This window comes from Ricinus communis, chromosome 2 (assembly GCF_019578655.1).
Source record: "Ricinus communis isolate WT05 ecotype wild-type chromosome 2, ASM1957865v1, whole genome shotgun sequence".
NCBI lineage: Eukaryota > Viridiplantae > Streptophyta > Magnoliopsida > Malpighiales > Euphorbiaceae > Ricinus > Ricinus communis.
The window spans coordinates 3316483-3341546 of NC_063257.1; the positions used below are offsets into that span (position 1 = coordinate 3316483).

The 25064-nt window shown below is 33.2% G+C and overlaps 5 protein-coding genes across 5 annotated transcripts; 1 reads left to right on the forward strand and 4 right to left on the reverse strand.

The window, feature by feature from the left end:
* Positions 1 to 373: 373 nt before the first annotated feature.
* LOC8278852 (probable BOI-related E3 ubiquitin-protein ligase 2) lies at positions 374 to 3465 on the reverse strand. The gene is made up of 4 exons (XM_002510153.4): positions 3211 to 3465; positions 2979 to 3067; positions 2393 to 2712; positions 374 to 991 (listed from the first exon to the last, which is right to left on the reverse strand). Exons 1-4 carry the CDS (start codon positions 3285 to 3287, stop codon positions 467 to 469), a joined length of 1011 nt encoding a protein of 336 aa, XP_002510199.2. The 5' UTR covers positions 3288 to 3465; the 3' UTR covers positions 374 to 466.
* A 1199-nt stretch (positions 3466 to 4664) lies between these two features.
* Positions 4665 to 5599, forward strand: LOC8278851 (protein RALF-like 34). Its single transcript, XM_015718952.3, has one exon. It carries the CDS (start codon positions 4913 to 4915, stop codon positions 5282 to 5284), a length of 372 nt encoding a protein of 123 aa, XP_015574438.1. The 5' UTR covers positions 4665 to 4912; the 3' UTR covers positions 5285 to 5599.
* Positions 5600 to 8179: 2580 nt separating this feature from the next.
* Positions 8180 to 9993, reverse strand: LOC8278850. The gene is made up of 3 exons (XM_002510151.4): positions 9183 to 9993; positions 8903 to 9088; positions 8180 to 8794 (listed from the first exon to the last, which is right to left on the reverse strand). Exons 1-3 carry the CDS (start codon positions 9669 to 9671, stop codon positions 8510 to 8512), a joined length of 960 nt encoding a protein of 319 aa, XP_002510197.1. The 5' UTR covers positions 9672 to 9993; the 3' UTR covers positions 8180 to 8509.
* Positions 9994 to 11946: 1953 nt separating this feature from the next.
* LOC8278849 (subtilisin-like protease SBT3) lies at positions 11947 to 14494 on the reverse strand. The gene has a single exon (XM_002510150.4). It carries the CDS (start codon positions 14387 to 14389, stop codon positions 12056 to 12058), a length of 2334 nt encoding a protein of 777 aa, XP_002510196.1. The 5' UTR covers positions 14390 to 14494; the 3' UTR covers positions 11947 to 12055.
* A 3969-nt stretch (positions 14495 to 18463) lies between these two features.
* Positions 18464 to 20945, reverse strand: LOC8278848 (subtilisin-like protease SBT3). The gene has a single exon (XM_002510149.4). The coding sequence runs from the start codon at positions 20851 to 20853 to the stop codon at positions 18547 to 18549; it is 2307 nt and encodes a 768-aa protein (XP_002510195.2). The 5' UTR covers positions 20854 to 20945; the 3' UTR covers positions 18464 to 18546.
* Between the last annotated feature and the right edge of the window lie 4119 nt (positions 20946 to 25064).

Genomic DNA, 25064 nt, shown 5'->3' on the forward strand with positions numbered 1-25064 from the left:
AAATATATACTAAACTTATTTTCTTTTTAGATTTTAAGAGTCATCAACTCACTTTCTCAAAAAAAAAAAAAAAAAAAAAAGTCATCAAGTTACTCTTTGCACGAAGCATAGACCTAAAAGAGTGGCAGACAGTTTTGACAGGTTTATTAGAAGAAGATGCCAGGTTTATTAGAAGAAGCCTTTCTTTTTATTCTAATTTATTTACAGGCCATCCAAGTGATTAGATAAAATCTCATTGTCACTGTACATGCAACTCCTTCCAACGGAATTTTTATGATTCTCCAGGGTAACCCAGTTAAAGCAAAGTCTATAAGAAATGCACACAATTATGCCTTTTTCCAGAAATATGATTCACCATACAATAGCCACAACAGGAGAAAAACCAGCGGCTGTATCAAGCAATAAAATGACATAATCAATGCATATAACTTTAGTATAACATTGCGCCATTTATAAATATATCCTATTACATATAGACTTCCATGGCAACAAACTTAGACTGACATAGGGGACAAAAACTAAGCTTACTTTCACAATCCTTACAAACGCATAGATGCTTACATGGGATCAGAAGCATGCAAACCTCATTGACTTTGCAAACCTTACAAGTCATCAATTCTTTCATGTCATTATTCTCCTTAGAGAGCAGATGAAAGTCAATAGCACGACCATTGCAGCAAGAAGCAGTATCATCCACCTCACTATCACCACACCCTTCTTTGCTATCTTTACTTTGAGCATAGACTTGCTGAAGGTTAAAGTTGAGGGCATTTATCACACTTTCATTGTATCTAGCTCGTTGCTGCCAAGCTCCTGCTTCCACAGATAATTGTTCCATTTGCTCTTCAAGTTCCATATTCCTCTTGCTAATGCTTTCTACCTCTGCTTCTTTTTCACGAAGTTTTTCAAGAACTTTTTCTTCCACAAGCGAGAGAGCTTGGAGTTGGTTAGCCTGAACCTTCTCTAGGATAGTTTGCCTCAATCGATCACCCTACCAGAAATTCAAGACGGCCAAGAACTATTCAATAGTATATCAATAATTTATTACCAGAAAAGAACTCTTTCTCTAAAGTTTTCACACTACGATTGGGCCATTGAGAAGGAAAACATAATGAAAGAGGAGGTGGAAAAATAAAAAGAATTTCAAAAACCTTCTAAACTAAGAGTGGCAGGTTCGCGTAACTCATGCTTTAAGAAAATGTAACTTCACATTGAATTTGCTGCCAACTATGTATACCAGCTGACGCTACAATTCCATTGCTTTAAAGAAGTTGGTATTTCTTTTGTTTAAACCATTTCCATGTATATATAAGTGGTTCAGGATGTATTAACACCATTTGTTTGGTGTATAATATCAGATGAATATTTTCAATCAAAGCACATGGGAAGATGAAAGACAAAATAAAATTAAGAACAAAATATCAAATAGGAAATTTGCAACAAGAGAAGGCTCTTGACTGAATCAACAAGTGCAAAATCTCATCTATTAACTTCAAAGAGATTTAGTTACCAAAAATGCATATCCATAACTCATCATGTGGACCCCTTCAAGATCAAAACAACGCTCTACAAAATTTCATTCAGAACAAGCATCTGAACAAATATAATCTTATAGTTCTCAGCCACTTAGACAAGAATTAATTGACATAAGGCAATGACCACAAAATCCTATAGCTAGAAAGACATAATGCCCCAAAGAAATCACATAAAAAGAGATAATATAGACAAGTTTCACCATTGAAGCTACTATTTGGACTTTACAAATTCTAATTAGAAAGTTGTACATAACAGTAGAGCAATGCTTTCAATACATTAACAACAGATACAATTGTCAAGCAATGGAAAGATCTGGTTAGGAAAGGACAACCACACAATGAATAAACTTCCAAATTAGGGGTCTTGATAATTAGGCAGAGAGCGTAGTTAATTTAACATAGTCCATCATTGGTTATATAAGTTATTGTACTAGTTCACTGTCTACATTACACGTGCATATAAAACATGTTCATTAATTGATGTTACCAGTTACTAGAGAGCTTAGCGACAAACTGAAGCAACGTTACCATAATTACATAAAGGAGCTGAACAGAAGGAACTTTGTGCTTTCAAGCGACATGAAACATATCAACAGAACAATATAGGGAAACAGATATACCTACAGAACCAATTTATCCAAAATAATGTCATGTAGTTGCCTGATATAGCAATAGAATTCGAGAAATGTACAAGCAGACACAAATACAAAGAACAGCCAGTTTGCACAATTTATGTAGCACACATTAAGATAGTGAACACTATCAGTAAGGCTGAAAAACACCTAAATCATCCTAAAAATATGGAAACTAGAAACAAGTTCATTCTCCCAAGCAAATCAAATTCTTTAAACACAGACCTGAACCTTGAGGAATCTATCAATTTCCGCATCCTGTCGCTGTAACTCCCTATCGATATCGTCCCCAATGAGCGAAATCAAAGCAGAATCACCAGAAGATGAAAGACGGGTATTGTCAAGGGACAAGCCTAACCCAGTTGAAACTGATCGTGCTTGCAAGAAATCGACCGATGAAATCTGAGAATTATTCTCCAAAAAATCTTGCTCCTTTAACTTCTTTTTCTTGGGTTCCAACCCATAATTATTCCAAGGCAAATCAGCTCCCCCATCACTTCCATCAGCAATGGTAGCCGGACCCGGTGCAAACCCCACAACATGAACTAGAAGCAGACCAAAATAAACAATACCCATAAATTTATTAAACTAGTTTGACAAAATACCAAACCTTGAAAAGCTTTAAAGACTCAATTAAAGTTCTGTAGCTATATTATTCGAAAATTGAGCTTTTTTAGCTTAGAAATGAGTTAATACTCACTAAAGATTCCTCTATTTAGTACCCTATGGCTTCACAACTAGACAAAAAGACATGCAGTGCAAACACACGTAAATTAACAATGGATACTTTAAACAGAAATAGAGAACGTACAAGGAGGTGGAATATATGGAGGATGCTGAGATTGAACTTGTAAATTAACAGGGTTATAATAAACCTGTCCGTCAATTGAGTACAAGTTTCTGAATATAAAGAGGAAAAAAATTGGTCAGAAATTGAGAAATTCAAGCTGGTTAAATGAATAAATGTGAAAAGTAATGTTAGGGTTTTGAGAGAAATGAAATTAGAAAAAAGAAAAAAGTTTTGGTCTTGAAATAAAACTTACCTTAAGTTCTTAGATTGCTGCTGCTGGTGGTGGTGGTATTGTTGTTGAAAGTGGTTTTGAGGAAGAGCCATGGACATGGAGAGGATTGAATGTGAAATCAAAACTATAAAAAAAAATAATAATAATAAAAAAAAAGGGGGAAAAAGGAAGAAGAGAAAAATAGGAGAGGAACTTCTTTGTTAATTAAGGAAAGAAAGAAACTGGCGAGATGGCGGATAGGGGCGATTTCATTGTATTTTCTAGAAAGTCCTTGCAGTATTCTAAAATTATGATCTACCCTTTCTTAGTGTTATTAAATTATGGATTTGGGTCTTTCAGTTGGTAGACTATTTTTGCAGTTCCAAGCCCAACTCTTACATTGCTTAGTCCAGCCTTGCAAATTAACTCTTGGACCTAAAGCTGTTTATTCAAATGAGACTCTTGACTTTCACAAACGAACAGCTGGACAACTGAACTAATAATAATAAAACACTATTTGTAATTTGAAATCACATAAACTAATGTTAAGTATAAGATTAAAATGTTATTTCATAAATGAAAACGTTATTATTTAGTTAAAACAAAGTCTTAGCTACCGCCTACTGGATAAAAATATTGAAGTGGAAGCTATGGCCTACGGGATAAATTATTATAATTATGATTTTTATTTATACTTAAAAAGATATGTAATATCTAAACAAGTCATGTTAACTATTAGATCATCACATTAAATTAAACTGAAAGAAAACAAATAAGATTACTACATTAATTAGCTAGTTATTCCTTAATTAATCTCCTCCTGATTGTTAAAAAAGAAAAAGAAAGTAAATGCATAATATTGAACAGATTATGTATTCGCTAAAAGAAGTAAGAAAAAGTTTCAAATTCAGTCATAAACTACGAACTCCCACAGAAATTGTAGAAACAAAATTAAGTTCTTGAACATTGCTCCATACATCAAATGCCTATTATGCTCAAAGTAAATCACTTTCATAAAAATAAACTATAAATACTCTGAGTTTAGAAAATAATTATGTAATTATATTGAATCAAGTTGAGCCCAATACGGACTTGAGTTGTTTATTATCAAACCAAGAGAAATTTTGATTAATTTGAATTTAATTTTTTTTTTATCAAACCAAATTAAGTTTTAACTAGTTTGGATTTGATTATTTATTACTGAGTTGAATTGGTTTGAATTCATTATATTTATTTATAGTTTACATGAATGTAAATAAATTCAGTAAGATAAACGGATTTAAGTAAATATATATATATATATATATATATGTGTGTGTGTGTTTTTAGAGTTGATTTAAAATTATAATTTTTGAAAATAAATATAAGTTTCATGATATACGAATACAAATAAACTGCATGTTTAGCTTGTTTATATGCATAAAAAATAAAATAAAAATTGTGATTGTGGTGGAATTTCACGTGATACTTGGTAAACAGGGAATAGTGATAGTGTTATGGATTGGATTTATATCTCAGAATGAAATAAATTCTGAAACAATAAAAATGTATAAAGAATTGGCATCCTGGTGCGGCACCACATTGGAAGCTGCGATAATTAAGGCAGGCAAACCGTAAGAGGTGCTAGTGTTTATTGTCCCCATCTCCATGTGACTCCTCTGCTCAATTTCCTCATAAAAGCACAATCTAGATCCAACAATACATTAGTTCCTACAGCCTCTTCCACTGAAAGGAAAAGAAGTTCATGGCACATTCAGCTCTTTTTGTTCTTTCCATAGCAGTAACGTGTCTAGTTACTGAAACTCATCAATTGGTTGATCAGAGAAGCTTCCAGCTGATGGAGGAGAATCTCGAATGGCCATCAACGATGAGTTTGTACGATGAGTTTGGGGACAGTGAAGACGAAGATGGTGGTGGGTCGTTGGATAGGAGGTCTCTATATGGAAGAGGAAAGCCCATGCACTATTACATATCGTATGGCGCTTTATCTGCAAATAGGGTGCCTTGCCCACCTCGCTCAGGAAGGTCTTACTATACTCATGATTGTTTCGGTTCAAGAACGCAGGTTAATCCTTACACTAGAGGCTGCTCTTGTATTACCCATTGCAGGAGATAGAGAATGTTTCTAAGCTAGCTACATTTTGAGTTTTGTTGGCATTTTGAGTTTCTTGTTGCTTGTTACTACTGTTTCGACCTTTGGGTCGTTTCTGTTGTAGTTCGTCGACTTATCAGAAATCTCAATAGTTGAGTGGGAGTGATTAGACCAGTGCGGTAGTTGAGGCTTTTGTTTTGTTAGGTTCTGAAATCAAGGCGTGAAATGTGACAGTTGCTGTTTAATTAGTGGTATTTGTGCTGCTGCCATTTCCACTTAAACTAATTCCAATACCAAATGAATAAAATCCTAACTGCCACTACATTTAAAATAGGCTAACACGCATCGGTCCAATTCAGTTATTTATAAATTATTAAAATGATATTAAACTTTGATTATTTTAAAATTGAAGATACCAGTACCGTACCAAACATAAAAGGATATAATACCGTATTATACCAATTTTACGGTTCAATACAGTTCGGTTCGGTGCTATTTTCAGTTCTAAAAAATTTAAAAAATATAACTCTAATCTCATCTTTAATCAAATTCATTTAGAGAAAATATGATTACCAACCTAAAAAAAGTAGCATGAAAATCTAAATTACAATTGCAATCACATTCTTGAACAACCTGTTTCACTATTCAGCCACTTGCAAATATAATAATTCATTCAATATTCAAATACAAACTATTAAAATATATATTACTGCAAGGATAAAATATTTTACATATGTCAATCATTAAAATAAATAAATTTACAAATTTTATGTAGCACTAAAATACATGTTCAAAATTAGCAAATGAATGTTATTACCTCCCCTTAAAATTAACAGTCCATATTTAATCTTGGCATAAGGGACTCACCAATCTCAGGATCTTGAATAATTTCTTAATAAAAGTAAGAAATTACATCAATAAAACTTAACAGAATCAACAATAAATAAACATATGTAAGAAGTAAAGAAATTTTACATGACTCTATGCTTTCAAAATCCTCTATTTGATTCTTCAATATCCTCTATTGATTCTTCTAGTTGGATAGGTTTATTTGAACTTCTAAGCCAATCTTGACAACAAATGAGGACCTCCGCTGTTATAGGAAGTAAAGAACTTTTATATTGTTAAAAGATGTTTTGACAATTTTTTCTAAATTTTGTTTGATCATTTTCAAAAAATAAATAAATTTATAAATATAATTTAATATATTTTTTTATATTTTAATATTAATTTATAATATTTTAAAATTTAATAAATTAATTATTTCTAAATATTTAATTTTTTTAAGTTTTATTAGTATAATAATATAAAAATTATTTTTAAATATTTATTTCTTAATTTTAATATTTATATAAATTAATACTTTTAGTATAATTAATATTATTATTCTTAAAATAAAAATATTATATAATTAAAAAGTAATTTATTCATAAATATAGTGTAAATAATATTATATTTATATAATAATATATTTTTATAATTTTTACTAATTTATATAACTTTTTATTAAATTAAATAATTCTTTAATTAACTTGTCAAAAATTTCTAGATAGTAAATAATTTTAAATATAGTATTATAGTATGTATACTAGATTACTAATATCAATATACTATGTGACATATTAATATATATAACTTATATTTTTTATAGAGTATAAAGTATATTATGATATTATAGTTATTTTTAATATGTATTATTTTTTATATTTCGATAACAATTGCTTGAATTATATAAATGATAAATATAAAATAATTTTTTATAGAGTATATAGATTATTTTTTTAATATATATATTTTTTATATAATATAAATAATTTTTTATAAATATATGTAAAAAATTCGGTTCTATGGTTTGGTCCGGATCAATACAAGACGGATCGATTTTGGTACGGTTACAGTACGGTTTTTACTAAAGAACCAGTACTATACCGTAATAGTAAAAAAATTCGGATCGGTTCAATTCAGTTATAAAATTTTTTAGTTTTTTCGGTTCTAATACTTTTCGGTATGGTTATTCGGTTCGGACGGAAATCATCGAGATCCATGCTCAATCCTAGTTTAAAGTCTACAGTGAACAAGCTCAAATCTCCAATTCATGAATACAACTCCGCTGTTAACTGTAGTATTTTTTTTAATTTTTTATTCTTTAATTTTAAATTCACCGACAGAGTAGAGATGCCAAATCACTACTGCGCTAGTGGTAGGTGTACAGAGGAATTATATTATATCTGTCTTCTGCAGAGATCATAGCTGACATTTTTGAAGACAAAAAAATAAAATTAATCTTATAACTAAACTTTACTGACCAATTCCACATTATTAATGAATAATTGCGCCAGCTAGCATGTGAAAAGAAAGCATAAATTAAGTTTTTTTTGCACGAAGACTCGACCAGACACGATATGGAAGATGCTTTAATTATCATTTAAGTAAATACTTGCGAGATGTTCATTGTCAGCAATAGCTGAGCTGACTAAGTGATTCCCTTGATATATGCTTATTTATGTTACGAGTACTAACAAATATAATCAGAGCACGTTTCCTTTTCTGCGCTCCGACAACCGGACTTTTGACATCATATGCATGCAGCGGTGCTCTTCCTTCATTTCCTAACAGAAAATTATTTGTCCAAAAAGAATCAGATGTGATCCTTCTAGTATTGCTCTTCCCTCGATCCGTTTTTCTTTTGGCATTTTCTTTTATTATTTTATCTTATTATTGATTTGTCACAGCGCTAGCATCATATTGTAATCTCATATTTGCTCCGAGTTTAATCCTTGCCACTTTTGCATTTCTTATTTGGTTGTTACTGGGTATTTGGGTTAATGACTCCAAACATATAATAATCACCAAATAAAATAAAAATGTAAGCGGAAGACCAAATAGTTGCTGAAATAATATAATATGAACATTATTACATTACAATAATTAAATTAAATAATAGTATTTAAAAAGATAAATGGTTTCTTGCTTTTACATCATAAACAAATATATTTATATAAAAACAAAGGAAAAAAATAAATTAAAAAGCTATCGCTCACAAGTCACTACCGAATCCATTCCAGGCTGTTTTTCCACTCAACGGGCAATTGGGCAACCAAAAAGTCCAAACCTTTGTTCCTTCAATTCCTTGCCCGCTTAGCTGTTTCTCATTTTCCACTTCCTCTCTTCAACGAAAAAATAGAAACAACAATAATAAAATCAAAGGGGAAAGTTAAAATGTAAAAATAGTCTTCCTCTTAGTCACCATTAATCGTATGTGCAAGATTTCTTGAGGGAGATTGGGACATTGAGTTTCTTTGGATCAAAAGTAAAATCACACTCAATTCTTTTATAGAATTTAGGCTTAACCAATTTTCCCAAAACGTAAGCTCTTGATCTGAGAACGAAACTCAGTTTTAGTGGCACTGGCAGTGCAGTGGTCCCTGTTGAACTGCTGAAACCAGCTCCACTTCCATACAATGGGATTTTGTTACTCATTACTGATATTGCTACTGATCTTTGGCTCTTTCTAGATTGGTAAAACTTCTTTACCTGTAAATAATTCCCGTTTCACCACTATTAGATAATCGCATTAAAAGAGAAATGATTTTGAAGCAGAAATTGAAAAGAATTGAGCAAAGGGTATTATCAGCAACTTACAGCTCCTGAGGCTATGGTGATCTCAGAATAAAATAGATCTACAGGTGTAGATGTTACATGAACACCGAAAAATGTTCCTGTGTTTCTATAGATCATTTTCACTGTCGAGTTGATTGATATCATATCAGTTGCTACTCCAGTAGAATCAGACCCAGCTTGAATGCTGAAATGCTCAAATTTTATATTCTGCAAACAAAAAGAAATAAAGCAAATGTATGTATCAATTTACCAATATAGTGTGATAAAAAACAAAAAGAGTGATAAATAAACAAGGAAATACCTTCATTGTGATCTTGGGTTTTTGTGGCTTACTGGCCCCCCAAAGAACTAAAGAAAAGAAAGAAAAGAGAACAAAGAAACCAAGAAGAAAAGCAAGAAAATAACAGCGACGAGGGAGTCCCTTCTCACGCGCTTCATCTTCAAGAAGACCTTCTTCTTCAATAACTGCACAGTCTTTCCATTGCTTTTGTCCCTTCCTGTGACTACTTTTAGAGGCATCATTTGGAGAGATCTTGCGCGATCCGGGTTTTAACGACCCGGAAAACCTACTTGAAGACGATTCGCGCGAGTGACGCCCGACGGATGAGTGGGAATGTGGTGGAGACCCCATGGGGCTAAGCACCGGCGTTGAGTGAAACGACGTCGTTGTCTTCTCTCCATCGTGAGAATCACGTGATGGACTCTGCACGAAGTACACTGGACGCCGTGGAGATCTCGTGGGTGATGATGGCGCGAGGCTAGTTACCTCTGAATCTGTTTTGGCGTGCATTGCAAGGTGTTTGTTGAAACTCCCGAATGAAAATCCAAACCCACTAGGGTCTCAAGATCAGCAGTCAAATTCTTTTTGATGAAAACGAGAGATGGTTTTGTTCTGTTTGTCAACTGACAAAAGAAGGGAGAGAGAGTGTAATTAAGAAGAAAGGGTTTCAAATAAATAAAGAGGAAAGTTGGGTATAATAAAACGCGTGCAATGTTTATTAGCAGTGACAAAAGACAGGACAAAAAGCGAAGTTGTGCGATTGAGTTGGATAGAGGAAGGATCGAAGAAGTAATTAACCGACAACCAAATTACAGTTGGCACTTGGCGCCGCAACCACGAATCCAACAAATCTATTTTATTCGACTATTTCGCTATGGTTCCCGCAGGGGCTCGTGAAGGAAAGGGCATAAACGAGCCACTGCCCAAAACCTGTGACCCGTTTTAGTTCCTGATGGAAAATTAAATATATAGCCTTCTTATTGCACTTTCGGTGAATTCTAGAATATTATACCTTATAATGATTTTAATATTTTTATATATTTATCTTAAAATATTTATAATATTTAAACTAAATTTATACATAACTTTTGCATATAATTTTATATATACTATAATATTTTAATATTGAAAAATTCAATTTTAAATTTTATAATTTTTTTTATTTAATAAATATATAAAGATATTAAAAAAAGTTTAATACTATAACTCACCCGTGTTGTAATATATTCCTTTAGAAGAATTGCTCATGCACCGAGATATCTCAAATTCTTAATTGATTTTTCTATATTTTAGGGGTACTCAGTTTCCAATATAAAAAGGTGGCCTCCTCATGGCACATGTGAGCGATGAGCCCCATGTGGAAGAAGGATACCAACCAGTTCCCATATCTTGAACTGGCATTGCATGTGTGTTTCCCATTTGTTTTATCACTTTGTATACTAGCTAGCTGACGGTCCTTTTCTTTAATGCCTTTTCACTTTCTTTTCTCTTTTTTCCTTATTAACTTACATTCTACTCGATACTTATTTATTTTTACCCAAAATAATTGAAAATTTGTCGCCGGTTTATCACTCCCATTCAATTTATCTTCCCTATTTTATTTAAGAAATTCTTTTCTAAATTTTATTTATACTTCTATCTATATACAAATAATTAATAATATTTATTAATTTTAAATAATAAAATATGTGTTAATAATTTATATCAAAATATCAATATTTAAAATATTCATACATATATATTAATTTTTTATAAGTTATTGCATGCACATAAAATTTAAATAATTTTTTTATCCGTATTTTAGGAAATAGAAAATCTTGTAACTTCAGAAAAGTTTTATATTACATGGGCCAATCGGAGATGTTTTCTTAGAATCTGACCTTTTGCTCAAGCCCAATAATATTGAGCCCAAGCAAAAATGTAAATCTTTAAGAAAATAATGAAGCAGAATGTATTTATAGTGTCTAACTGTCGTTGTTTTCTTTTTCTTTTTATAACAGTCTCTAATATTTTAATATTAATATATTTTATATTATCATTTTATAATCAAATAATAAAAATGTAATATATCAATAGATTAATATATATATATATATATATTAATTTTTAAATTTAATTTTAGAATCGAAATAATAATAAGGGTGGTGCAAAACAAAAGCTAATTAGTTTTTTTAAATTCTCTAGAATTTTCAAATATTAAACTATAACTACTTTAATCATCAAAATTTCTAATGTGCCATTTTATAATAATAGCTGTAGACTCCAAAACAGAAAAGGATTAATTAGGCGGTATATCACTTCATTAAGAAAAACTGCTACTTTCTTTTCTCTATTTTTCCTCAAAAAAGGCCTTCTACAGTTCTTCTTTCTCTAAATGCAATCCGTAGTTATTTCCACGTTGTATACTATCTTGCTACTTCTTTTCCCTAATTTTTCTTTTCTTTTTCTCTTTCCCTGACGCACATATTACTCAAATTCGCCAGCAAAAATTGATGGGCAGGACGGTAGGACGCACTCCTCACAGGCAATGGCCACTTCTATTTTGTCCCCTTCTATTAAAAAAATATTAAAATTGATTGTATAATTGTATTAAATGATACTATAAACTGATCTTTCTTCTTAATTTCCAAAACTTTCAAACAAAAAAAAATATTCGTGGACGTTCCTCTTGACGCTGACGCAGCTTGCTCACTTTCCTTTTCAGGATGGTTTTATGTATGATTAAATAAGCAACTGGATACACTAACTGTAACAACACAATTAAGTACGGCCCATCACCAGCTAATTAAGTTGAAGTCTCCATCATCAACTGCAAGTTTAGTTACGATGGACAGTTTTATGTTTTATTCTAAATTCGACAGCATTGGTTAACTACAAATCTAAGTGAATCACATCTAATCATCAACGTCAAAATATTTCAGGCTTGTGACTGTTATGGGACTCTTGACAACATATTTACCCTTTGAGTCAACCCAGCTTAGGTAACCAAAAACTACATCTTCCGGGACCGGATTGGGACCTTGTATGCTCAGTTTGTAGCTTAGCTTCTCGTACTTGGCTTTAAAAACCAACTTGTTTGGGACCACACTTGCTTTTATTCCATTAATGGGTGTCAAATTGGCAGTGTAAGTAGACACTGGATCTCCAACATTGGTTACTGTCCTGTGATATTCTTGAACAGCGGTCAAATTGGCTTCAGAGCTATCGGCATTGAAGTAAGCGAGAAAAGAGGGGTAGTTTAGGTCTGATGATGGGGAAGAACAATCATTATTAGGAGATTTTGTGATAGTTTGTATTTGTTTTTGGGTCAAATTTAATGCACAGAGAAAATTAATGTAGCTAGTTAAGTTCGCGTCATATATTAGACCTGGGTCTAATGCTTTGTTAGGATTGATCTGGCCAGATCCCATGTCTAAAGGAGTAGCAGGCTGCCGCCCATAATCAATATCTCTAATTGGCTCTTTGGCTTGAGTCATGGTATCAGCAGTAGTCATCATTGCTGAACGAATAGCGGCAGGACTCCAATCGGGATGTGCCTTTTTCAAGAGTGCTGCTATTCCTGCTACGTGCGGGCAAGCCATGGATGTACCTGATTGTAGATTGAAGTTGTTGAATATTTCCTGATCATCGATACGATCCACTATTATATTTTCAGGCCATGCTGCTAAGATAAGAGAACCAGGAGCCATAATGTCAGGCTTCAGGACAGATGGGCAGGCTAAGGATGGTCCTCTAGAGCTATAGCTAGTAAGGCTTGGAGCTGATTTAACACCAACAGTTGTTTTCTTGAACTCCATGCTTGCTTGTGGCTTAGTGGTGCTGTTGATGTAATCCTTGATCTTTATTCCATCTTTTAAATTCATAAAAATTGCTGGAAATCGGCTTTGGATATAGTTTTCAAGGTCTATAGATTTGGTTATGAAAATTCCTCCAGTGACGTTTTTAGTATCGCGGACGTTATCATATTGGTCCTCCAAGTCATGTAAGTTGCCATACTCCTCTTCGCAAACTACAATGTATCCCCCAACATTAAGCAAGTCTTCATTGTCCAAACATTTACCTTTAAACACCATTGGGACTTGCCTAGAAGTAGTATAATTCCCTGGATAGAGAGATAAACCAGTTACTGAAACTCCATTTCCAAGTTTCAGAACTGCCTCAAATTCACGGTCTACAGTACCAGCAGCAATAGTTGTTACCCAAGGCATGCCATTATGGAGTGCACCACGAAAAGGCCCGCGGTTTCCCGCAGATGCGGACACAAATATATTTTTCTCCACAGCTGCAAATGTTGCCAAAGCAACAGGGTCTTCGTACAAAGCTAGGTCATCCAATCCCAATGAAATAGACAGAATATCAACTCCATCAATAATTGCTTGATCAATTGCAGCAATTATATCAGATGTATAAGAACCTTCTTGCCACAAGGCCTTATACATGGCAATATGAGCACGCGGAGCCACTCCACTGGCAGTTCCAGGTGCATAGCCAAAGTATGATACATTTCTTACAAAATTCCCGGCCGCCGTGCTCGACGTGTGGGTTCCATGGCCCTCCGTGTCACGTGTAGAATTCATTGATATAGTGGTGTTCCATTTGGCAATCAGCCCTTTGTTGTAAAAACGAGCACCAATTAGTTTGTTGTTGCATAATGAGGAGTTGAATTGGACGCCACTTTCACATTTTCCTTTCCACCTTTTGGGAATTCTTGGCATTCCGTTGTCACTAAAACTCTCACTTTCCGGCCATACGCCACTATCTATCACTCCGATAATGATACTTTCACCATAATTAGACAACTTCCAAGCTTCAGAGTTGGATGTAAGGCCAAGATATGATGGTGAACGAGTTGTGTCAGGTTTAACAGGGAGATCTTTAATAGAAGAAATATAGCCTGTGGAGTTTTTCAAGATCTCGTGCTCAGCAGGAGAAAGATGAGCGCTGAAACCATCAATAACATGAGTATAACTATATAGAAGCTTAGAAGGTTTGGCTGCAGCAGTGGTAGCGGTACTAACGGAGCTTCTGCTTTTAGAAACTTCAAAAACAGAGGAAAGAGTGGCCAAGTGCCAACTATGGTGGGCAGAGAAAGCTTTGGGCATGGCTGATGAGTCCATGCGGACAATATAATTGTCCTTTTCTGCTAATAATGTGGGGACGAAAAGTAAGAAGGTAGAAGTAGCAAAGAAAAGCCGTTCATAGAAAGGAATACTGTATTGTTTTGCCATGGCTAATTGAGCAAATGAAGAAATCTACAATTTAGTACAATACTGTGAAAGTGAAGTGTATTTATATAGAGAATTGACTGAGTGTATTGGATTCTTGTTTCCTAATTTATTTTAGTAGATAAGCGTGTTCCAAATTCATTCCACTCACAGTTATCACAGCAATTTGGGTTCTGATATTGACAGTTTTAATTCGGACACCTATTTTATGAACATTTGAATGGAGAATATGAGACAAAAGATGACATGTGGATATACTTGGAATAGAGGAAAGTTTAACCAGAAGAAATTTCATATTTGATTTTCAAGGCTGCTGTCCACTTTCAGTTGCCACTAGCAAAGGATCGTTCCACTTTGTTTCCTCTTGTCCAGATGATGACTATTTGCTGCTAGCAGAGGAGTATTCCACTTTGCTTCCTTTTGTTCAAGTAAGGGCAATCTCTTCTTATATCCATAGGCCCCTGTCCCTAAAATAAGACACTCCCACGAATTATCTTTGTTTGTATTCACTGGGCTTGAATTGTACATTGTTGATTTAAAGAAGAATTTAATGTATATATGAAACTATTAGATAAGTCACATATTTATTAAATAATTCATCATTTGACGATCATTTAATATTAAAATATAAAATATTCGTATGTTCATGTTAGTTATTCATATTGAGTCATTTATATTCATTCACTCTTATCTATATTTCTGATGTATCAAAAAACAGTGCATTTAAAAATAAATTTATAATTTAGTATTTTGTTATTAATTTAAATTGTTTGTTTTACCTAATTTTAAATGCTGCATTTTCCAAAATCTTAAGAATTTTGTTGTAAAATATATTTATAAATTGAGCTGATCAATTAAAATATTTTCCTTTTTAATTTTCTTTTGCTAATGGAACAGATTTTCGACTGGTCAATTACTTGGATATCTCCATTGATCGGATAAAGGATTTTGGATATGGATAGAATGACGATAGTGGATATCCCACATCCTTATAGTCTGTCTAGATTCAATAATCATATGTGGGCCCATATACAGACATACAATTTGCTGGATGTATATTTTTGACCCGACTGATATCTTGGACTAAAACGCCTCACACAAAACCCATACAATTAAATGAAGATCACAGGCATCTGGACTTCCTTAACAAAGTATTAATAAGTTTGGAAAAGAAATAAAATAAAAAAAACTATAGTTTATTATGTGTTTGAAAGAAAATCAAACATTGTTAGTATTGTCTTTTAACATTGGCAGTGACAGAATAAAATATATCAATCACCTCAGAATGGATTAAGAAAGAACATGCAGTGGTTGTTGTTGGGCATCCTTCAGGCATCTTGCAGTTTTAAAAAAGAAAAATTCTAATTCTAATTTTAATTCAGAATCACGTGCAATTGATCGGTTGATTGCTCAATCAAACACTAACAGACAATAAAAGCCAGCACCATGAATTAAAGCAGTGGCTTAATTAAGACATTAAATAAATACAGATTGATGTAGAACAAAATGAAGTCCAAAGACTGCCTTCACTGCTGCCCACCGGAGAGCAGTAACGTTAGGAAATTTCTCTATGGAATCTGAAAGTTTGTCTGCTGGTGCTCCTCCTGAATCAAGATGGATTTGCAGGCAGACAGGAAATATGGCCCACAGACAGTATCTCCGTAAATTAGGGTCCTACCCTTTGTATGATCGATCAATCACTGGACTTATATTATATACATCATGAAATGTTGAAGTCATCTCAATCCTTTTTCTGGAAACAGAGTTCTCGGTTCAAATACGCTATTTGTCATAAGGAAATAAAATTATGAAAATGAGAATTCTTTCTCTTCTGTTAATTGGACCGAACTAAAATACTCCATTGTTAAAAGCTCTAAAATTTGTTAGTTGAAAGAGATAAATATATGCATATTTCTTTTTTTTAAGAATTTTCATTTAACTTAATATTTTTTAATATTTTATCTTTCTGTTACCTAAAATGATTTAATTAGTCAATAACTATATTAACCCGTCTTTATAGAACATATAAGGATAAATTTGATTGTAAGTATCTCTCGTTAATCATGCAGATGAAACTAACAACTAATTCGTATATAAACTTTTCTTCAAAAAAATATATTTCGTATATAAACTTTATAGAATACATAACAAGTAGCTTTTTCACTCAAGAATGGTGCACAAGTGTTTGACACAAGCATATATATATATAAGACTACTGTGATTTGCTCGTGAGTTTGATGTATTAATGGTTCATGCACTGTTGTTTAATGGTACAAAATGGGGAAGCAGTATATTAGCAATATGCATCGGAACAGATCAACTAGCACATGGTTACCTACCCATCACTATGCCAGCTAGAAAGCTGGGTTTTCTTGTTTTTTTTTTTTTTTTTTTTTTCTTTTGCCATTTCTTTCCTTTGTCTCAAGTCAACTGAATGATCCGAACAGTATCAGATGGCTGTTTGTCGAACATGGAGATTCAAATTACATACTCTTTCTTTCTTTCGTTTCAAGTTTCCTAGGCCATAGGTGTCCGGTGCAGTTTATAGAAATGGTCTACGATGGTTTATATCTTACTCCCATCACAACTTGTTCTAGGGATCTTTTTCCTTTTCATATTCTCTTCTCATCTCTTGGGAAGGAATGTAACCTAAGATTGGAAACCTGCTGAAAATTTTGGTATTAGTTGAATTGTTTATGCATAATCGTTCAACTCGATGCAAATAAGAAATTGAATGGAGATGGGAGATTTCTAAGAATATTTTTATTCAAAAGTTATAATTTAATAGAAATTCGGAAAATAATATAAATATTTTTAAAGTAACAATGAATTTTCAATTATGATATAAATTTTTATTTTATGAGATGTGAATTTTAGGACTCATTTTAAAAAATAATATCGTCTTATTGTTAGACTAGATATTGTTTTTAAGATTAGGGTTACTTTAATAAACATGGATAGTGGGATTCAACTCATCACAATAGTAGGGTTTGTTTTTAAGGGCTAAAGCTAAATTTACTCTAAATTCCTACAGATTTCTGCTCACTGGCAAAAGAAATTGATGCTGCCTCTTTCCATTTTACAATATCTGAATTTACATCAACATTTATATGCCTGAAAACGTGAAATCCATATTAGTTGGGAATGATGTAAAATTATGTTTGCACCTAAGTAATGGGTTGCTCAAAAGAATGCATGATTAGTGTTGGATGCAATCAAATAATGGGGAAAGCAATAACTAATGATGGATGCTGAATTAGATGCAATTAGGTTTGTTACAACAGCCGTAGACTTCAAATACAAGCGAATTAAATAGGCCGTGCGTCAGTGTCACTTCAATTCAAATAAATTGAATGGTGGGTTAGTTTCTAGTTTCCATAGCAAGTGGATGATGCTAAGTCACGGGCTTAACTGCATATGAATGGGCCCTGGTGGGAGCACCGTCAAAATCCTGTGTTTTAGCGGTCAAGTATTAATATCCCATTTCCACTAAAAGGAATTTCTATTTTCTTTAAGACTTAGATGACAGAAAGGCTTTAAAACTATTTAATTTCTGGTTATGTTCATTTGCGTCATTGTATTTTCGGTTATCTTAATTTAATTATTCAATTAAATAAACAGTGTATATTGTCGTTTCAACTTCCAATGATGGCTGTAGAATTGCACTAGCATCAGAGGAGAGTAGATACTTGCTAATTATTACAACATAATTAAGGTAGTCATACATAATTATTGCCAATCTCTGTAACCCTTTTCTTTTTCCATGACTTTAAATATTCAAGTCATAGCAATAATCTTGGGCGTCAATATAATTAATGTAAACTATTTCGAGACGTTGATGATGATACCCACTGCACATGCAATATCCAGCTCTGTTTTTGTCCATAACCTATGATTTGTCTTTTATTTTGTTTTTCTTTTGCTTCTATCGTATGCAGGTCGATCTTGATATATTATTACTTTAATTTGATAACAAGTGGGTGCTGTGATTAATCAACAATTACATAGCAACCACACAAGATACCACCCTATCCGATAAGGTGAAATTTCTATCACCAAACTGTTTGGAAACTTGAATGAATGCAGCAATATTATTTTATTTAATGCCAGTCGGTTAACTTTTTCAAGTATACAAGCAATTATAATTAAAGTTAGATCTTCTAAGACGAAACTAAGTCTGAGCTCAGTCTTGTAGCTACTATAGGACTCTTCACAGTGTGTTTACCTTCGTCATCAACCCAGCTAAGATATCCAAAAATTATACTTTCTTTAAGCATTGTTGGACCTTCTATCACTAATTTGTAACTTAGCTTCTCGTTCTTGGCTTTGAACTCCAATTTGTCTGGAACGACACTGACCTTTAATCCATTAATGGGTGTCAAATTTGCAGTGTAAGTTGACATTCCTTCTCCAACATTGGTCACTGTCCTGTGAAATTCTTGCACTGTGGAACTTTTAGAGACGTTCGAGTTGAAGAAGGCAATAAAAGAGGGGTAATTAAGGTCCAGAGATGGTGAAGAACAATCATTAGAAGATGACCTTGTGATAATTTGGATTTGTTTTTCAGTGAAGTTTAATGCGCAGAGGAGTTTCACATAATCAGTTGACTTCAGGTCATAAATAAGACCAGGGTCTAGTGCTTTGCTAGGATTAACCTGACCAGCACCCATGTCTAAAGGACTCGCAGGCTGATTATTATTGCCAATGTCTTTGATAGGCCCAGGAGTGTGATCCATTGTAACAACAGTAGTCATCATCGCAGACCTGATTGCGGCCGGGCTCCAATCTGGGTGTGCATTCTTCAAAAGTGCTGCCACTCCTGCTGCATGTGGGCAAGACATGGATGTTCCTGACAATATATTGAAGTTGCTAAACAGTGGTTTAGAATTGAGGCGCATCACCTCGATGTTTTGAGGCCATGCAGCTAAGATTAAAGAGCCAGGACCCATAATATCAGGTTTCATGACATATGGACAACTTGGTGATGGTCCTCTAGAGCTGTAACTAGCAAGACTTGGAGCTGATTTAATACCGAAATTTGTTTTCTGAAACTCCATGCTTGCTTGTGGGCTCGTGCTGCTGTTGATGAAATCTTTGATAGTTTCTCCATCTTTTGGACTTACAAAAATGGCTGGAAACCCACTTTGAATGAATAATTCGAGATCTGTAAAATTCGTTATGAAGATACCTCCACTGATATTCACTTTCCTCAGGTTATCAAATTGGTCATCTAAGGAAGCATTCTTGTCTTCGCACACCACGATTTTTTTACCAACCTTATTCAATTCCTTTGAATCGAGACAAGAATCCAAGAAAACAATTGGAACCTGGCTAGAAGAATAATTTCCAGGATAGAGAGCTGAGCCAGTGACTGAAGCACCATTTTCGAGTGTCACAGTTGCACTAAATTCACGGTCTACAGTACCAGCAGCAACAGTTAGCACCCAGGGAATACCATTGTGTAATGTCTCAAGATAAGGACCTTCATTCCCTGCAGAAGTGGACACAAATATGTTCTTCTCAGCAGCAGCAAATGTGGCCAATGCAATAGGGTCGTCGTACAAAGGAACGCCATCCAAGCCCAAAGAAATGGACACGACATCAACTCCATCAATAATTGCTTGATCAATTGCAGCAATTATATCAGCAGTATAAGCACCTTCATCCCAAAGAGCTTTGTACATGGCCACATGTGCTTTAGGGGCCACACCACTAGCAGTTCCTGACGCATAGCCAAAGAAAGAAGCACCTTGCACAAAATTCCCAGCCGCAGTACTCGAAGTGTGGGTCCCATGGCCATCTGTGTCACGCGTTGAATTCATAGATACGGTGCCGTTAGTCTTGGCAATTAGAGCTTTGTTGAAAAATCTAGCTCCAATCAGCTTCTTGTTACACAACGAAGTATTGAATTCGGTACCACTTTCACATTCTCCTTTCCATCTTTTTGGAATTTCTGAAATTCCATTGTCACTGTAGCTCTCACTTTCCGGCCATATACCTGTATCCACCACTCCTATAATCACATCTTCACCGAAATTCGTGGGTTGCCATGCCCCTGAATTGCCAGTGAGGCCAAGAAATGTAGGCGAACGAGTTGTGTCAAGTTTAACAGGTAAGTCTCTAATGGAAGAAATGTATCCTGGAGTGTTTTTCAATGCCTCAAGCTCAGAAAGAGAGAGATGAGCACTAAAACCATTGATAACGTGAGTGTAAGAATAAAGAAGTTTAGAAGAGAAAGGTCGTGCAGGAGTAGTATTAATGGTGTTTCTGCTGTTAGAGACAGCAAAAGCAGAAGAAAGAGTGGCCAAGTACCAGCTATGATGGCTAGAAAAGACTTCGGGCATGGCAGATAAATCCATGTGAACGATATAATTGTCTGTTTCTGCTAATGTGGGGATGATGAAGAGCCAGAAAGTTATAAAAGAAAGCCATAAGAAAGAGAGAATACTATTGTAATGTGAAGCCATTGATGAGCAATGGAAAGATTTGATATTTTAATAGAATAGTGTAAAATTGTGTGCTTATATAGAGCTTGAAGCTGCAGATACTCTTCACATTTTTAAATATTTCTTTCCATATTTTTCTCCAAATTGCCTTTTTTTCTTCTTTAAATTAATTACTCATTCTTCTAATCAATAATCTGCGAATTACATTCATATATATAAATATTTCTAGCTTTGTGATTTTTCACGTTTGGACTAAAGTTCATGCTTAGGAAATATCGATTATACATCTGGTCTATGAGGTCATTCATACTTTCGTACTTTTCTTAAAAACAAATTCATAGTTTCATACTCTGTCGAGGAAGAAAAGTATAGTCTTAAAACTATTCTTTTCTCTTATAGGGCAAGAGTTAGGGAAAAAGCTATTAACTTAATATTTTCATATTAACTGAACCGTACTTACTTTTTATTTTTCATTTTTGTTGATTAAAAGTCAAATTAATCATAAAGAAACCATCCACTTAGATATCGCTTTTCAATTATTTAAAATTAAAAATATAATTAATATAATATAAAAAACTGATAAATTAACCATTAGCGAGCCGGTGCTTGAGAACCAACAACCTCGTGATCAAGAGCCGATTAGTTGACTAAAGTAAATTCACATAAAAATATATTAGATATATTTTTTTTAGATGTTTTGATTTCTTAAGTAAAAGTTTGAAAATATAAACAAAAAACTGAAAATGAAAAAAAATAAAAATCTAAACTTAAATTATTAAATCTATAACCCAAAATCCGGTGGATACTGATTTGATTGAACTTTATTTTATTGAACTCTAGACCAACCGATGTAAAATCATTGTATTTATTACATCCATCCTAAAAATATATCTACAGTGTTACATGGAGTTTGATATAAATGTAAATATGGATTAATTAGCATAACTCAAAGAGTGGAGGCTATACTTTTAGTTATTAAGCCTCGTACCAATCAGATTAGGCATAATTATGCCGTCAATTAGGCCAATCTTGTTGTTTTGTCATAATAGACACATCATCCTGTACGATTTGAGCCCATCCATGTTGCGCTCGACTTGGGTTTCATTTCCAAACACCCCAGAAAAAGATTTGCTGTGATTAATTAGCATGAATGAGGTTGACACTCATCAGGAAATTGAAGCTTATAAGAAATGGAATGTCCTTACGGTTAAGATAGTGGAGAATTGGTGTGTGAGTATGGACCGCCTTAATTAATGGTGCCCAAGCACATCTTCGCGTGCAAAAAAAGTTCAAGCTATCAAAACAAAACTGTCCTTATCATTCCTCAAAGTGAAGTTATAGTTGGCAAAATTTCTTGTACAAAAATTGAATCTCACTTGAGAAATGGTTCGGATTGGAGCTTCGAGCCCACCACCATGTGCAAGTTAAATATTAAGGACTTCTCTTAATATTACATGTTGGGTAGCCATGTGGTAGGATCATTTACAACTTGTTACAATTGGATGCCTTCCAAAAATCGGTAATATTGATTGATAGTGATTTTTTTATAAAAAAATTCTTATTTAAACTTGATATATATCACTATTAATAGTAGAGTGACATGTATATATGAGTGTTTTGTACTTTAATATTAGATAATTGACATATATTTCATCATTTAGAACTAATAAATATGTGTTAATCATTTATCGGTTTGATTTAAAAAAGGAAAATGAAAAAAAATGACAAGCTTTAGTAATTTGTCTTCTGCTTAAAGCTCAAATGGTATAGGCCATTTTTATTAAGAAATTAAAAATAAAAAAAGGGAATCGACGCCAAATTAATCTTTATTGCGGAAAGTTGTTGTAATGATGTTTGATTGCCAACACTGTTGGCATAGGTCTAAAAAAGATTAGTGCAAAGTGTACGCAATATATATTACTTGGGAGATTACCCTTGGTAATTTTGATGGAAAATAAAAGCTGAAAAAGGAAAGTAAAAGAAAAAAACAAACATAATTAGTCTAGGTAATTTTCATATAATAATTTCTCCCATAATGTGCATGCGAAAAAGAAGCAAAAAAAAAAAAAAGATATATTGAAGGGGTGAACACTAATTGTTAAAGATGAGTTTTATTTATTGATAGTAAAAATTTAGGGAAGATTGTTTGGTTGCATGTCGCTTCAATTCTTTCTGAGGTTAAAGGTAACAAAACATTGGCAAGAAAACTAGAAAAAAAACGAATCATTTTCAAAGCTATTGTTATTCAAGGAATAAAAGATAGAAGCGTGATCATGCAAGTGTTTTGTGTAGGCACACATTGCACATTAATAATTCAATAAAATTGTGGGTCGTGATGTGGGCGTTTTATACCTTTCTCATTTATTACAACTGGTCTGCCGTTAGTTTAAGCTACAAAATGAAGGAGAAGTTGAACTTGATTTCAGCTTTATGTTTGTTTGTTTTTTTGTCTTTCAAGACATCATCAATAATCCGTGGATTGATTAGACTGTTGATTTTACTAAATTTTCCTCAGAAGAATTAAATGGATCATAGCAAATTTTGTTTGAAATCAAACTATTTTATATACAATCTTTGATAGCAACTTGTGAATAAATTTTAGGTCTTTTCTTTTAGTAAATATCAATAGAAGTTGGTAAATATTAATTATTACAAATTAATAAATGTATGTTAATTATTTATTGGTTTAATAATAATATAATTCAATAATTTTATATTTTCTCAGCAGAAAGTTGTGTAAAATCCATTATTTTTGGCATTCAAATTTCAACTAAATTTGAAGTCATCCTTCTGTAAAGGTAAGATAATATACATATAGTTGTCACGTTGTAACAAATAAATAGTATTATTGGTGGTGTTGTTTTTTAATGAGTTGGGTTTTACAAAACGAACCACTGCAAGAAAATGTAAAAAAAAAAAAGCAAGCAGTAAACAAACCATCAGCAATTCCTATCCCTTAGAAGATAAGGCAAATAAAATGGGTTCATCAGTTTCCTAGAGGTCAGTTTAGAAACTATTTTGTGCTTTGTAAGGGCATGCAGCCTTACATGTCCCCTTCATGCATGGGTCCTTCTCTTACAAGAGATATCCCATCTTTCAATTATTAAAGTTCTTTGTTTTTATATTATTATATATATACACACACACGTCACTTGAGTAAAAAGAATATTCATCCATGTCCGCAACTAAATGGAGATGGTAAGCTTCTTTTTCTTACCAGTGTCTGGATTAAAACCTTAAATTGAAGCAGTGGATTTTCAATTTTAAAATAACTGTAAAATCACAAACGTCTGTGAGGGGATAGGTTCCAAATGGATATATCTTTTTCTTTTGAATTAATTAATTAAACCAAATCGAGTCTTGTACTCTTGCTTTCTTTCTCCATAAAATTCCAAGGTGGAATGGAAACTGTTGGTGGAGAAGGAAGGTTTACCGTCCACGGCAAAGGGTCAATAAAGTTATAACATCCAAACAAGGTCTTCCATGTATATGCATCTGTATAACTAAGTTAAATTAAATCTCAGGTCACGCCTCCTTGGTGGAAAATAATTATAAGGAAGACTCAATGTAGCAAGATAATTTCTAGGTCACTGTCAAAGTTAAGTTTTAGGACAATCATCATTTAACATCAACAGTTAACGTTTAATATTACCAGTACTGTTTCATAGTTTACTTCTGAAATAGGAAATGCTAATCCTCCCGTCCGCCATATGTTCATAACAAGTTTATCATTTGAATTCCCATAAGTTAAATAGCAAGAATTAGTTATCTTTATAATATAATCCATCTATTAACTAGAGCTATTATATAATTATCAATCGGGGTAGAGAAAAACCTTTTTTCTCCCCACATAAGTCCCGTAATTTGATTTGTATATTGATTCTTGATTTTGAAGATATTCACTTTCCTGATAAGAAAATATAAATAAAAATACTATACGTCTAGTCTCTAATTAGATATCAATAGGTGCAGTACCATTTAACCTAAATGAATCTATTTGATGAATAATGGCCCTTCTCACATTCAAATATATTTTGCATGGAAAGCTAATATCAATGTGAACTTTGGACTGATAATTCCTCAGACGTGGACAAATGGAATTGCAGCCAAGAGCCAACCGATCCGAACTACCCATCTTTCACGGCTTTGTTTACTAATGAAGCCAGCTCTTGAATAAAGAACTTTAGCAAGGCTGTCACCGGAAAGAAAAAGAAATGTTGCTAAAAAGCCAT

Bases quoted from the DNA above. Each gene is read 5' to 3' on its own strand.
- LOC8278852 (XM_002510153.4), bottom strand. From the start codon at position 3,287: ATGTCCATGGCTCTTCCTCAAAACCACTTTCAACAACAATACCACCAC. The intron at 3,068-3,210 runs GTAAGTTTTATT...CTTTATATTCAG, and splicing joins CAGCAATCTAAGAACTTAAG to AAACTTGTACTCAATTGACG. The intron at 2,713-2,978 runs GTACGTTCTCTA...GTCTGCTTCTAG, and splicing joins TCCATATATTCCACCTCCTT to TTCATGTTGTGGGGTTTGCA.
- LOC8278851 (XM_015718952.3), top strand. From the start codon at position 4,913: ATGGCACATTCAGCTCTTTTTGTTCTTTCCATAGCAGTAACGTGTCTA.
- LOC8278850 (XM_002510151.4), bottom strand. From the start codon at position 9,671: ATGCACGCCAAAACAGATTCAGAGGTAACTAGCCTCGCGCCATCATCA. The intron at 9,089-9,182 runs GTATTTCCTTGT...TTTTGTTTGCAG, and splicing joins AACCCAAGATCACAATGAAG to AATATAAAATTTGAGCATTT. The intron at 8,795-8,902 runs GTAAGTTGCTGA...AATTATTTACAG, and splicing joins TCACCATAGCCTCAGGAGCT to GTAAAGAAGTTTTACCAATC.
- LOC8278849 (XM_002510150.4), bottom strand. From the start codon at position 14,389: ATGGCAAAACAATACAGTATTCCTTTCTATGAACGGCTTTTCTTTGCT.
- LOC8278848 (XM_002510149.4), bottom strand. From the start codon at position 20,853: ATGGCTTCACATTACAATAGTATTCTCTCTTTCTTATGGCTTTCTTTT.